We start from the raw sequence: 15,643 nt of genomic DNA, 5'->3' as shown, positions 1-15,643 counted from the left end.
TAGGTCGGGTCAAACCAGTGTTCCCACTGAGCCTCACTTTTCTGACCCTTTCTGCCCAGACCAGTATCCTCCGAAGAAACCAGTTCCTTGAAAATGTATGCACACACTGTTTCTCCAACAAAAACATGAAAGCTGAGGTATTGCATCATACATTAGTGGACATTAAGCCTGTCATTTTGAGGTTTCCCGCCCTTTTCTGTTACTCTGTAATTTGCTTCAGAAATAGCACACACTGAGGGCATTGTGTGACAGCAAAACTAAATTCATCTCTGCCTGGAGACACACAGAAAGCTTGTGCAAGTCTCTGCTGACTTTCCCTTTCTGAACTCACTGTCTTGTTGCATTAATTGAGAAGAGTCTGAATGAGAGTGGTGGCAGCTGTCAGCTTTTTCTAATCCCACTGCTCACTTTGCTGAAATATTTCTGCTGTAAGCTGCTTAACCGAGGTGGTCGTGTTCGGTTTAGCCTCTTAACTAGAAGTTGCATACCTAAATGTGTTTGCAAGCCACCTGCACGCATACACTTTATAATTCACTGAGCGATCAGTGAGACTCCACTGAAAGTTATGTGCAAATATTTGTCTTGTTTGAAGACCTACCGTTGAAATGTGTTTGAACATTAAAATGCATTGCATTAAGGATTTTATTAAAGGGGGGGTGAAATGCTCATTTTCACTCAATATCCTGTTAATCTTGAGTACCTATAGAGTAGTACTGCATCCTTCATAACTCCAAAAAGTCTTTAGTTTTATTATATTCATAAGAGAAAGATAGTCTGTGCCGATTTTTCCCGGAAAAACACAAGCATCTGGAGGCCTGAAGTGTGGGCGGAGCTAAAGAATCACGAGCGCCAGTAGGCTTTTGCGTTGAGAGCGTTTGGAAGCTGTGACACCGTGAGGCTAAAAAACCAACCAAAACAAACCATGGCTAACAGTCAGATTCAGCGTATATTTATGATCCAGAATCAGATCCCGAGGCTGAAACTGAACGAGAGCAGCAGCAGCAACGACTCGCTCCGACCGGGGCTCGAACCCTGGTCTCCGGCATGGGAGGCGGACGCACTAACAAGGAGGCAGAGATATTTTAAGCAGTTTTACTCACCGCCTGCGGTTCCAACACACGATCATGGCCCTTTTTCGTTGGGATTGCATCATCCTTAAGAAATAAACGATACGCAAATCCAGCGTCAAACTGGGCCTTGTTTGTAAAACAAGCATCTACGAAATGCAGGGAACAAACACAAACACTTGCAAAACTCCGTTGATGCTCTGTAAAAATAAACTCCATCCATCCCTTTTTTTTTTGGTAATATGTGCAGGGTTGTCAAAAATACACTTCTTTTGTGACATTTCGCGACGCTCTCGCTCTGATCACTGAATGCCTCTGCTCTGCTATACGGGAGCGCGCGCTCTTCCAGCAGAAGTGCCTCAGGACCCATATAAGGAAATTCCGCTCCATCTAACGTCACACAGAGCCATACTCAAAAAAAACTTTCCGAAACTTGTGACAAACCGGAAGGAGTATTTTTGGAACAGAAATACTCCTTCAAACGTACAAACGTACAGAACTTAATTTTTGAAACTTTGTCCATGTTTAGCATGGGAATCCAACTCTTTAACAGTGTAAAAAACTCAGTATGCATGAAATAGCATTTCACCCCCCCCCCCCCCCCCCCCCCTTTAACTGATGTGGTCATATTTGGTTTAACTAGAAGTTGCATACCTGGGTGTTCGTGTGGCACCTACACCCATACACCGAATTATTCATTGATAGATTGAGATAACAGTGATATTCCATTGAAAGCTTTGTGCAAATATTTGTCTTGTGCAAAGTACTAGAGTTAGATTTTTTTTTATCTTTTTTTTATCTTCAAGAAACTAAAGAAATAAGTACCTCTTTCAGCAAAACATGGTCTAGAATAGATAAATTATTTTAAGTAAAAACAAGTGTTGTTAAAGTTTCTAGAGTAGTTGTTGTAAGTATGTACATGTGAAGATCTGCATCTGTGGTCCCTTTTTTTTTCTTTTTTTTTATAAACATACCCCAAAAATTACATTTTCCAGCTGTTATACTAAAGGATCTGTGGGGGTTTTTGAGCTGAAACTTCCCAGACACATTCTGGGGACACCAAGACCAATATTGCATGTAGTAAAAATTGGCATAATAGGTGCCCTTTAAGTATCAGATTCTGGAGTTGGAATTGTTTTTTGATTCCAAAGTTCCCAACCTTATACAGTGGTGAGTATTGAGACACTTTATCCATACTTAAAACATTCAAAACGCCCACTTCATTTATATAATCAAAAACATGATCGATTTTTCTTTAGAAATAACTTACTTCTCAGAGTCATTTTTGCCTAGTCTTTGATGTTGTTCTAAAACTGTTTATTGTACTTCAGTGGAACACAAAATAAATTCTGACGCATGCCTTTCCTTTCCATGGTATTACAATAAATACTGAAGCCTTCAAACTCCATAAAGGATATAAAACACCACTGGTCTGTTCATTGTAATTGCATGGAATATGTGCATGTTTAGTTCTTCTAGACTTTTACTTTGTTTATTCAGGAGAAAAAATCAAACATATTTGGAACATCATTGTGAAGACTTGTCAAGACATTGAGGCCATTTGTTTATACGGCTGTACTCTGATATCCACCTTATGCAATTGTATTGTTTTATTCCTAGCAACACTAGAGTCTTTGTGTTCACCTGTCATATAAGTTTATTGACTTTTTATCAGATCACATACCATGCAATCATCCATTAAAAGTAATTTACATTTGGAATCTTGGAAAAACTAAATCACAACATAGCAGATATTCATACTGTTTACATGTTATATATATATTAACATCTCTGTGGAAATCTCATTTTTTTTTGGAATAAAAACAAACTTTGTCATTTGGCAATCTAAATCTGCGTAGATTTGTTAATACATAGATTCTGAAGTAGTGCCTGTATACTTTTTTAATGCAGTGCTGTTCTAATTAGAGGTTGATCAATTGATTGGCCAGACAATTTTTTATTAATCTGTGGAGCAGCTCACACTCTGCAGCTGCAGCTTGTTTACACATAGCTTCAACTAATGGCAAGGCAATACAGCCCGTTTCGAAAGCAGAATTACATTTTTCTCTACTAGAATTGATGCTGGAAAGTTAGCATTCATAAGTGCAACAATCCTTGGCACGTGAAAGTAGAAACGTGTTCAATTCAGATGAAACTTCTGTGCTGATTTGAACTTGCATATTAACTTATCATCCAAAATCCAATATCGAATATAGCAATATCCTCCGCGATCTCTTAATCAGTTATGAGCAGCAGGCGGTGTAATATGTGTGAAATCTTTTATTTTTGTTATCACTATGGCTATTTGACATATAGCATAGAGTTATTTGTGACGGCTCGTCACTATTTAAAAACTGACCACCACAAACAGATTTTCCAAAAGGCTTATACTTTGTTGAATAAAATTTGCTCTTCACGTTTCAAAATTAAAATGCAGCACAGGTTTTTTTATAAAAATGAATTTTTGAAAAACTTGACTGTTTTCAGAAAAGATTCAATGTCTTCGATAAAGTAGCATTTTTGAGCAGCGCTTATTTGATTACTGCCAGGGCCGTCCAGGTGTGGTGAAAGGTGATGACGATTTTAGGGTCCCACGGCTGAGGGGGGGCCCACAGCGGTCTCAACCAACTGGCTGAAGCCAACCTAAAAAAAAGCTCAAGAGAGCTGATGGGCCACTGCTGCACATCGTTAAGAAAGCTTATCGTTTTCATGTGTTTTTAAGCTTTGCAAATTGAAACATTCAAAAGAGTTTAAAGCATTCAAGCACAAGATGCAGAAAAACTCAACTGAGTACTTGTGTGCCGTGTTCTTAAGTGAAAGTAAACAGTGGAGAAAGAAATCAGATGTGTATTATTATAATGGATACATTGTCTCTTAAAGTGACTGCACCTAATTTTAATGTTAATCCATGAAAATTAATTTAGAAATAATCTAAGAAAATCACTTACTACTCTTGACTGAATTACTTTGTAGTTTTAACAAGAATTAATCCACAGCCAAACCGAACATTATTCATACACCAGACATTTTTTTTATTATTTATTAGTGGGTTTAGGACACTATATTTCATTTATGTAAGTGAGTATAGCAAAATAAATCGAACTGTGACTTATTATACCCAGACATTCTTCATACTTGTTCTAAATTATACTTTTCTAAACTATAGCAAAAAAACTGATAATATGAGAAATGTTGAAGGTATCTGAATACATTTTGTTTTGACTGTATATTTTCTTTTACATTGAAGACTATGCAGGGCTATTTTATTGTTCGGTTTCTGTACGTGTACAGCTTCAAACTTGAAAAAGCTTAAACATTGTGTAAATTGCACTGATAAATAAACAGAGATAACATACAAATTACCGTATTTTTTGGACTATAAGTAGCACTTAAGTATAAGAAACATCAGTCCCAAAATACGTCATGATGAGAAGAAAAACATATAAGTCGCTCTGGACTACAAGTCGCATTTATTTAGAGCCAAGAACCAAGAGAAAACATTAGCACTCGTGGCTGTAGACGGTAATGTTTTCTCTTGGTTCATTTCTCTTGTTTCATGTCAAATACTTTGATAAGTCGCACCTGACTATAAGTCGCAGGACCAGCCAAACTATGAAAAAAAAAAAAGTGACTTATTGTCTGGAAAATACGGTAAACAATTTCAAACAGGGCCCACTGGTACAACCTGCACCGGGGCCCCACAAGCCCCAACCACGGCCTTAGCATTAGCAGGGAAACCACTATATCTACCTTCCAACAGCACCTCCTGCTGGCAGAGAAGCAATTTGCTATTTGTGGTGTACATGGTTGTCTGTCAGTAAACAAACAAAAAGCATGCTTCAGAATTATTTTGAGAAGGTGCTTAAGTTTTGAGCCATGTATTATTATTCTAAATTGGGCTACTACTACTATTACTATCTTGTACCCTGTAATCATTTGCTCAAACTCACTTTTACGAGATTAATACATTTATATATATATATATATATATATATATATATATATATATATATATATATATATATATTTGCAAATCAGCAAACCAATCGCCAAAAAAATTGGCATCATAAATCGGCCATCGGCTGCCCTGATTTCTAAATATCGGCATCGGCCAGTGAAAACCAATATCGGTAGACCTCTAGTTCTAATGCACAGTATACTGAAGTGTAACGGACTGATATGACGAAATTTTGAACAAAATCAGGCCGAGTTTGTTTCAGCATTTCAAAACAGCTGAGCAAAGCGAACTTTCGTGGGTAGTTCGTTTTGGATGCTGAACCCCATTGAGATAACATTGGTCCATGGCGATTACACGATCGGTGGGTGTGTTCTGGAACTCCATTTTCTTTGATGTGCAATTCTTTTTTTTTAGTTTCTGTTCTTTTCTCATTCAGTGGAGGTCAGGCATGAAAACAACATCTCTTAGTCACTAGCAACTTAAATACTCTGTGTCGAATAGCTCAGCTGCCACGGATATATCCGCACCTGTATGATGTTTTCAGACTATCTCAAGCCTTTTACACTTAAAGACTGGAATGGGTCTTTTGTATTGCAAACATGATACTGCCAATCATAATTCATTTGTCTATAATATTCTGACCATTGGTACCCGTCTCACACCTCAATACACAATCATTGCATTTTTGGTTGTAGTGGTCAACTGATATATTGCCAAGGCCGATATAGCTGCAGATTTTTCAAATATTGGCATCGGCCAATGTTTTTCTGCTTGGCCGATGTGTTCGAGGCGGGACTTTTATTTTGACGGAGCTGAGAGTGGCAGTGTGCCTGAGCGCACACAGTGCTCACACCATCTCTCTTGTTCACTTTCGTTGTTTACAGTTCTGTCTACAGATAGAAGTCTGTCTAATAATCAGTATTATATAATAAAAGTATAACGATTGCTTTTATATTAGGACTATTAGTAATAGAAAGGAAAAAATTATAATACTTCCTTGTTTGCCGTCAGCATTAAGTAAATACACATTTATACAATTTAAAACAATCTTTGAATGACTAATGAACATTTAATTTCACAAACCTTGCAAACTTCGTTGAATCCAGCTGTGAGATCTTGTGAAGTGGGGATCCAGCATGATTGCGTGTTCTCTGTATAATGGTCAGTCTGTTAATTGAATGCTTTAAACTTTAAACATGATTTCAAATTATGCTGCACTTTATGCAATTGCCCACTGTTATATTCATTATATAATATTATATATATGCCATTTTCACTGTGTGCTGTATGTAAAATGAGGGTTACCTTGGCTTTATTTGAAAAATATGATTCCCAATGCACACAAACTTCCCAGATCACAGAGTGCCCTGTTGATTACAGTGGTTACTTTCTTTTAATTATATTTTTATTAAAAAAAAAAAATATTATTTGTGTGAAATACTTTCATCTAAAGTATAAATATTTTTTACACATTTATTTTTTTCATTCATTGTCAAATGATTTCAAATTTCTTAAATATAATAATCATTTTTAAAAATCATATCTGCTTTATATCAGCTATCGACCCCCTGCCTTCCAAGATATTGACATCAGCATTGGCATCGGCTGTCAAAAAAACACATATCGATCGACCACTACTTTGTGATCGCAAAAAGTGTTTTTCTTTTTTTTTTTTACATGCACATTTGACAGTAGCTTGAGTTAGCATGCAAATGTTAATGTTCATTATCAAAAGTGGTAACATCTGTAAAAATTTGAACTAATTTTGTCTGGTGAAATTTAACTATTCTGAAATTTGGAGTTTCATTAAAATTAACAGTTTGTCTTCCATAGATTGAAATCAAGATAACCACAATTATATAAACCACACATATAACACCTCAATACCATGGGAAAAATATAGTTTTATAGTCTCTAGGTATTTGTATGAAAAACAGTAGTCTATATATATTTAGTATAAATGCACAAACACTAAAGCTTTATTACAAAAAAATATGTAATTACATTTCATTACCTCTTAAATACATTTAATGCATGTCTACATTAATAATATAGTCAAATTTGATATGAATATCCCACATTGTTGCCACAATACCATAGTGCATTTAGTGTTACTACAGTAAAACCATAGTAAATGATTAAGATTGAAAATCCTCTGGCTGTATTTTTGCGCACAGTGTGTCTAGAGATAAATGGGCCATGCGGCGGGGTTCAACATTATATTGAACTCTTGTTATCCTTTTATTGAGGAAACTTAAATCGTGATAATTATCATTATTGTTTTATCGTCCAGCCCTTAAACACACCTGAATGAAAATAATCAAGGTCTTCAGACTCAGAAGAAACTTGCAGGCAACTGTGTTGTGGCGAAACTCTAGAGAGTATTGGCCCTTCACGAACAAGATCGGACGCCCTTTCTCTATAAAAAAAAAAAAACAATTGCATTCCTCTGCAGTGAAATTATTTGAAAAGTTTTTTCAAGTGTTTTTTAATAAAATGTGTAATTTGCACTTTAGTCGTTTGAGCATTGACTACTTCATTTGGTTAATTTGGTTAGAATAGGCTCTACTGTTGATTGTTCTGCGACTGACAGGCTCCTAAAAAGGGTAATGAACCAGAAGATGGTCTTTTGTTTGTCTGCGCACATCCTGAGAACGTGACACAATTATTTTTTTTCCAGAACAAAACTTGTGATCTTTTATGACCACAAATCATAATTCAGCCTTCAAGATTGACACTGTCAGCTGTGGGCCATTCCCTAAGGTGCCCACTTCTATATTACTTTCTGTTTATTATCAGAAACATGATGGACGGGTGTGTAAGACGCAGTTCGACAAGGTCATATCACCATGGCAACGACCAATCAGAGACGGGCTTCTTTATCCACAGATTTTTAAGTTGATTTTCTTCTTTTTGCATAGATGCAAACAGTGGTTACATCATCGCTAAGCTCTCTGTACTGCAGTGACAGATGGACACCATGAGAAAAGGGAGGGAGAAAGAGTGAAATGCATTTTCTCTTTCAGCAGAGGTGTGGGACTTTACCCGCAGCGCAGAAGCGGCTGGACTGCGACCGTTTGGAGTTTTCCCAGTCGCATGGACCACAAACTGGGATAAGGACTATCAAGACCAGGCGTTATGAAAGAAGGAGTGGACTGACCCATGAGAGTTTTATTCCTGCAATCCAGAGACTGTAAAAAAAATACAATAAAACCATTAGTGACGCAAAAAGAGGCAAAGACTTGTTGGATATCAGCTTGTGCCAGTGGAGGTTATGATGCTGATTTGGTGATTCATGATGACTCAGTTGATCAGATTTCTCTGGAATACACCTGTAATCTGAAAGTTTTCCAAAGAGGAGGAACGGAGACGTATTCAGAAGCTATTTCTGATTAGCAAACTATTCATCTATTATTCAACAAGTTTACGTCTGTTTGCATTGGCTTACATGAGCTTGTTTATCAGGGTGTGTCTTTATAGATGTGTCCAGTTAGGTTAAAATGGCTTTGTGGGGTTTAAAAGCAGGTGTGCGTTAGTCGGCCCTCCCTTATCCTCCTTTACAATGGGAGATGAGAGCAGCCATCTCATTTGCTGATCAGATCACGGACAGATTATCAGCCTAAATGAGCATTAGAAGAAGTCGAGCTCTGGGGAGTCCATGTTCTGAACATGTAGCGTGGTGAAGAACTGGCGGGAAAAGAAGCAAGCAGGCAACTATTCTTGGTGCACTTTATTCCAAACTTTTTGGTTGCTTTTATTGACTTGTTAGACTTAATCTGACCAATACACAGGGCAGTGCAGTAGAGCTGATATCACGACTGTAACTTCAACCAGAAGATAGGGTTCTCTGCTTGCACTGACCCTGAAACGGGATCAGTCAGAATGACTTTTAAGGGATACTCCATCTCTTTCTCTGACTGAACGTGTTGTTAGACCTATTTTTGACTCTCTTAGTCAGTGCCAGCATGTATGTGCTGTGCACACTGGTGTTGCTGTCTCTCCACAACCTGTTTAAGAGACCCAAGGTCCAGGAACCCTCTGAACCCAAAGCTATCGAGGGTCCCGAGCAACAAAAACCAGATGTAACCAAACTGGATCGCATAAAGAAGAACAAGCACCACTTGAGTGAAGGTTCTGGACCACTAGAAACATCAAGAGTGTCTAGAGAGCATGACTTTGAAAGATGCTTGGATGGACCCAGCAGAGCAAGTAAAAGAAGATCTGTGCACCTGGATAATGTGCATGAGAGGAGAGAGATTGCACAGGTGAGACTGAAAATAGAGGTGGATGTAGGAATGTGTGTTTGAGGTTGATCTTCATGTCTGTCTACTTTGATGATACACACATGCTGGTCACTGTCAAATTAGGTTTATTTAAGGTTATTATTGTTTTTAATCTATCTGTTCAGAAGCTGAAAGGGGTTCACCACGTTATGTTGATGCTGGAAAAACTCAATTTAATCCAAAATGCAATTACTTATTCATTTAATTTCCTCATTATTTATGAGTGTTGTATTATTGATTTGGCGAAACATCAGACGCTTTGCTGGTTGAAGGTTTAGGCTCAGTTTCTTTGGACTGTTAGAATGTGTAAATTTCCGTCACTGATGAATGTCTAGTGGAGCTATTTTAGTCAGTTGGATATGTTTCAAGACGCTCCGTGGCTCATCCAATTGTTCTCAGCTGTTTTGTGCGATCGGCTGTTTTTAGACTAGTAATTCAGAAAGTGAAAGATTTTTAAATATCAGCGTGTTCTTTTTACAGAGTGTACTGTACAGTGCATGGGGATTTTCATGTACCTGGAAAAATATTTATCACGCTGTCCCATTTCTAATGTTCTCTGCTGTCTGATGGACCATTTTAGCGATAAAATCCTGAGTGGTTATGTAAGCAGTGGGTTAATCAGAGAGCTCCCTGTCCTCTTTAATCGTAATTTAGTTCATTGGGAATGCGCTCAATCTACCATTGTTCCTTTTACTTAATCTTTTTTGCTTTCACTAGTTGGATCAGCAGAAATCTTTCCTTGCTGGAATTGGTTTGATAGAGTGCTTCTTCCACCAGAATCAATTCTTGAAAAAAACTTCAATGGTTGCAAGCTTAAACTCTTAAAAATAAAGGTTCCAAAAAAATTATCTGTGTAAAGAACTTTAAGAAAAATCCAAGAAATATTTTTTCACCGAAATGGTAAAAAATTCAATGGGTGTAAAAGATTGTTAACCTGTTAGCCAGCACCCCCCATTATGGGACTCACACATGAAAGTGCTCTACCAAACTTATCATTTTAATAGTTTCCTACTTCAGTGTTTTACAAACATACTTGTGGTGTCTTTAGAAAGAAGACTCTTTGGGCTTCACTTTTTATCAACCAGATTTGATAAACGGATGTCGATAAAAGTACCTTTTATTTTTAAGAGTGCATGTTCAAACTTTCTTTTGATGATTTTGATTTATACACATATACCATATATAGGGCTGGGCAATATGACGATATAATTTCAATATTATTTCATGGTACCGCAAAATACATTGTTTATGGCAATACGTTTTCATTATTTTAATGATGGCAGTCTTACATGCATTACACGGGATGCAGGCAGACGAATGAATAACAGCATGCGTGCACTCACATCACGTTGCTGTGCACGTGGTCATGAAAACGTAATGTTTGCATGCGATTTTAAGCACTGCAGTTTAAAACAACAGATTTTAGTCAATTGAAACACAAACAACAGAGCTATATGCGTGCGCGATCTCTGTTTCTGTGTGAGAGGAGTGTGTAAGCCGCACATCAGCTGCTAAAAGAGCTTGCGAGCATTTTGCCACTTTATTGGCTTTTGAACGATTGCATAAACACTGCGTCCAAATGCAAGAATCCTCAAACACAGTCATTTAGGTCTTAAGGGAATGTAAACCGTTGCGAGAGAAAGCGCATATGTAACAGTACATTGGATCCGGACTTCGGTCTTAATGTAATGTCTTGTGTGTGTGTGTGTGTGGATATATAGATAGGTGGATATAACTGTAATTCGTTTCTTGTTCTTATTTCATCACTGACTGTTTGTATCTCCAGTGAGCTTGAGGTTTTAATTGTTTAATTTTTTATTATTATTTTCTTGTATTAGCTTGATATTGACATTGGTGACAAGGATTATGAAAATTCTATGGAATCAAATCTTAATATCATAAAAAAAAAAACTTATTTAAAGAAAATATAACTGTATAAAGATATATATAGTTATCGAGATATACAATTTCTCACATCTTAATATAAGATTTTGGTCATATCGCCCACCACTACCATATATTATTTGTAACATTGCCTATATGTGAGCGAGTGGTGCAGTGTGACAAAATAAATGGTCATAAAAAAACAGTTCATGCAAATATATAAATGCCAACTCTTATTGCTACTAGAAGTCAAATCCACATTTCATAAGACATACATGTTGCAATCTTAACATTGCCACAAGGGGCGCTTCGGTTACCTTTATGGAAAGTTGATCTTCTTATTAGTGTGTTTAGCTATCAGAAAAACATGGTTTAATTTAATGAATATTTGAAAGGAATTATAGCCACTTTTGGTGAAGCACAGCAAGATAAAGAAAATGTTTAATGTGCTGGCCAAGCAGATGCATTCACATGCTTTTTTTTTATGGTATGTTTTAGCCATTATTAAATTATGTTGTCTTTCGAGTGTAGTTAAAGTGTTAAAAGTAAAAAGAGATGCCAAAGCTTGTGTAACTGTCAGGTTAGTAGCAGTGAGTTTCAGGGTGCCCACGACCAGTGATTAGAATGGCAGTATTGGATTATCATTAACAGGCTTGACGTGTCAATACATGGAAAAATCCTGAGCTGACACAGATTCGTCATCAAAGCAGACACTGAACTTTAGGACCTTAACTAGTAAACTTTTAACCCACATAATATATAACAAATCGCTAACAGCAGTTTTATTATGCTTTACTTGGTTTTACAATATATTGGAAAGGGTTTCACAATGCTGACTTGACCATAAAATGATTTGTGCTCTGCGTCAACTTCTAATCTATAGTGTTTATCAGCCAGTTATTCATGCTCCTGAAGTATGCCACATTCACTGTACTAGTTCATGTTTGCGTTTGTAACCCAGTTACCTAGCAGTGCCTGAAAGAGTTTGCTCTCATGGGAGCAGAAGAATGGTGTCAGTGTAGTTTCTGAGAGGCCGTCAATTAATGCACCTCACAAATGAGTGAGCAATTTCAACCCGCTGTGACTGGCTTTAAAAAGAAGTCTTGACTGTCTGTCTTTTTTTGTTTTTGTGTTTTTGCACACAGACATTGGTGGTGTGAGAAGCAGCACCACGCTACATTTGCTTGCTGAAATATTTATTTCTGTGGCCAGGCGAGCGGCAGAGAGAGAGGAGGGGATTGTGGGATAGGTGGGGAAGGAGGGAAGAAGCGTGGGGGGCCGTGATGCAGCTCAGATTCCACAGTTACCAAGGAACAGCGACAGGAAGAACGGCGTTCATATCAGAACGAGAGCGTGTGTGAGGAGAGGAGCTGCATGCAGACGCGAGTGTGTGTGTGACACAAAGAGAGCGCGAGAGGGACTGTTAAGCTGGTGGCAGAGCGGCACAGAAATCGGCAGTGGTGTGTGTACACGAGTGTGTGTGTGTATGTGCTCCAAATAAATGATGAAGGCATGAGCGACGGCAGGAGACTGCAGGGACAGAGGTGAGTTCAGAGAGGATGCTGCAACCTTTCACTTAAACCACATGTACGGTTTTGCTGTTTTTATTTGACCAGTTTGGTTTAAGATTCAGATTTCGTTCATGTCTGAAATGTAACGCATTATTCTCCTTCATGAGGCATGACATGCATGCATGGGTCTGGTGATGCCGGAGGTTGCATGCAGCGTTTAACGCCACACAGACAGATGTTTGTGCCCGAGCTCTATGGAGGGATTTACAGGAGCGGAGGGAGGGTGATTTTTACTCTTATGATGGGGGATGGGGAAGCTGTAATAACTGAATTCAGATGAATGTTTCTTGGGTCTGTTTATAGCAGACAAGTTGCATGTGCTTGCGTCCCTTGTGTTTGTACAGTGATTCAGACAAAGCAGTGCAGAGACAGACAGACAGATGGAGAGAGACGCTCAGGGGGTGACTGCAGATGAATGAAGGATACAGGGAAATCAGACAGACAGCGACAGACTGTAGGACCACAGGATTCATGAAACTGCTCACTGGTGGCAGACTGTGTGTGTGTGTGTGAGTGTGTGCATCCATGCATCGACTGATACAGTATGAATGATTGATGCTGTAGGCTGGAGTAAAGAAATGCTCAGCAGTAACTAATAGGATATTTTTTAGTAACATTTTTGGTTTCTAATCAACGTGATTGAGTCTGGAAGACCCAAGTGCAATCAATTTCTGGAAAAAAGCTAGATTATACATTAGCATCTTATTTTATTTAATTTTGTTCATGTTGGATAAATCTTATACTTGATGTTGGTACATTGTGTTGGTGTATTAAGGCTTTAACGTCTCATGCAGGTGTATTCAGATGTATGTAGTGTTTTGAATGCTGTTTATGTGCAGTCTCTCTAGACCAGTGGTTGGTTTGTACATGATTTCACGATTTAGTTTATATTTTATTGTATTTTTTTTGTCTGTCAGTGGATGTGGGTAGCAGAGCTAAAATAGAAGATGAGACACAGGGGACAAAGAGAGAGGAAGAAGTAGGCTAATGAGATTCACACACTCCTCTGTGTGCGAGTATGAGCTGAAGATGAAAACCATGTCAGTGTGATGGAAAAAGCTGGCTCTCGCTCAACTAAATGGCCGATTTCAACAGCGTTTCATGAAATGCCAGTCTGTGGGACTGGATGAAATGAGTATCTGCGGTGTGCGGTTTCATGAGGGGACAGAAGCGGATCAGATGTTTCATTAGTGCAGTCTGTTGTGTGAGATCCTCCCAGGAGACCACCGTGAGCTCCGCTGAAACATCAGAAGGACCCGAGTCTTGTTTTACCGACGACGGAGCGTAAATTGACCTTAGGGGAGGGAGCGAGGGAGAGAGAACGGCTCTGGGGTAATTCAGATGCTGTAATTATTTTCTTGTTTACTGGCACATATGTTAAATTATTAGAGGTTATATTTGTTTATACATGTCAGATCTGTCTGTACATCCTCATGAAAAATAAATCCAGTAATTGGTAAAGAGTGACTCACATCAAATCTAGATGTTCACTGCTCCCTCTGGTGGTCAGTTGATAGAAACACCCTGATTAAAGGGAGACATGTTTCTTTATTCCAGAATACACCTTCTGAGAGACGTGCTTTCTGTCACTAATTGCATTGTATAGCTTTTAGGTTTCTTCTCAGGTGGAATAAGAGCCGTCTTTGAGCTATCTACAGCTGAAGTATGATCGTTTTACATTAATCTTTGAAAACCACAATGTCACAATATTTTGAACAGTATTTACAGTTTTATTTAAATCATAACTTTTGTAAAATAATGTGCTTATACTGACTTGCTTTTAAATAAATGAAACTCGTTTTGATATTTTATGACATTCAGAAATTAAGTGTGTGTGTTATAGCAATTGTTTTTAAAAATTGTTTAAGAATTTCTAAAAAAAAAGACATTTAATTATGTTACAAAGGATTTCTATTTCAAGTAAATGTTCATTTGAACTTTTTTTAAGCATTCAAAAATATGAAGCAGCTCAAATGTTGTCAATATTGCTAATAAGAAATGTTTTTTGAGCAGCAAACTGCATATTAGAATAATTTTTGAAAGATCATGTGACCCTGAAGACGTGTGTGAGTAATGATGCTGAAAATACAGCTATGCATCACATAAATACATTTAATTGTATAATATTTTCAAATTAGGAAACGGTTATTTAGAATGGTGATATTTCATAATATTACTGATTTTACGGTGTTTTTGATCAAATAAATGCAGCCTTGGTGACTGTTAGCTGCATTTTTTTACAGGAATGAATCTTACAGACTGGCCACTGTTTGAATAAATCTGCTTGAAGTGCAGATGTTTTTTAACATATCAGGGGAAAGTTAAGGTGCCAGGTGTGGGGACTGGATTGATCACTCCAAAAATGTCTGTCCTCCCATCATGGTGAAAAGAGGTCACCTGCTGACAGCTTAAAGGATTATGGGTGAAATGAACTTGATGCAAGCTGCCCTGTCTCTGTAGAGAGAGGTGGAGGCACAGGACGTCTTCCCAGACCTGACAGTAAAAACATTCTTCCAGTGTGGTCAACATGAACCTTTGGAAGATGTGAAGTGGTTAAGAGCAGTTTATCTGGGTGTTCTGAGCGGAGAAGATAAAGATGTTGGGTTGGATGGGTTCACTCATTAACAAGAGCTGGCTGGACCGGGATCAGCCTCCGCTTCATCAGGACTGCAGGAAGCTGGACTGATGGTACATGTGTGGTGTGTGTGTGTGTGTGTGTGTGTGTGTGTGCTGAGATCAGACCAGCGTGAATAGAGGTTATGTAGTCTTAGAAGGGTTTCTGTGCTCTAGGAGGATTAGATATGCAGCGTGACTAGTGTTTGTTGTCGGGTCAAGACTGATGCTTGTGCTGCTATGCAGTGTTCACTCAATTTCAGCCTC

The 15,643-nt window shown here is 38.0% G+C and overlaps 1 protein-coding gene across 8 annotated transcripts in view; it reads left to right on the top strand.

Moving 5' to 3' along the window:
- kifc3 (kinesin family member C3) overlaps positions 1 to 15,643 on the top strand; it is a 42,747-nt gene that overhangs the window by 3,280 nt on the left and 23,824 nt on the right. The window contains exon 1 of one of the 8 annotated variants that reach the window (XM_026288000.1): positions 8,544 to 9,290. The exons of 2 other annotated variants lie outside the window; for them this stretch is intronic. In XM_026288000.1, coding sequence (XP_026143785.1) covers positions 8,991 to 9,290 — 300 coding nt within the window. In that variant the 5' untranslated portion in view covers positions 8,544 to 8,990. Of the gene's footprint in view, positions 1 to 8,543; positions 9,291 to 12,448; positions 12,737 to 15,240; positions 15,452 to 15,643 lie in introns of those variants that run through there. 5 more of the 8 variants (XM_026288002.1, XM_026288001.1, XM_026288003.1 and 2 more) reach the window with 5 other exon arrangements.

Source organism: Carassius auratus, chromosome 18 (assembly GCF_003368295.1).
Source record: "Carassius auratus strain Wakin chromosome 18, ASM336829v1, whole genome shotgun sequence".
Classification (NCBI taxonomy): Eukaryota; Metazoa; Chordata; class Actinopteri; order Cypriniformes; family Cyprinidae; genus Carassius; species Carassius auratus.
Note: the sequence above shows the minus strand (reverse complement) of the source record. Positions and strands in the feature narration are given on the sequence as shown.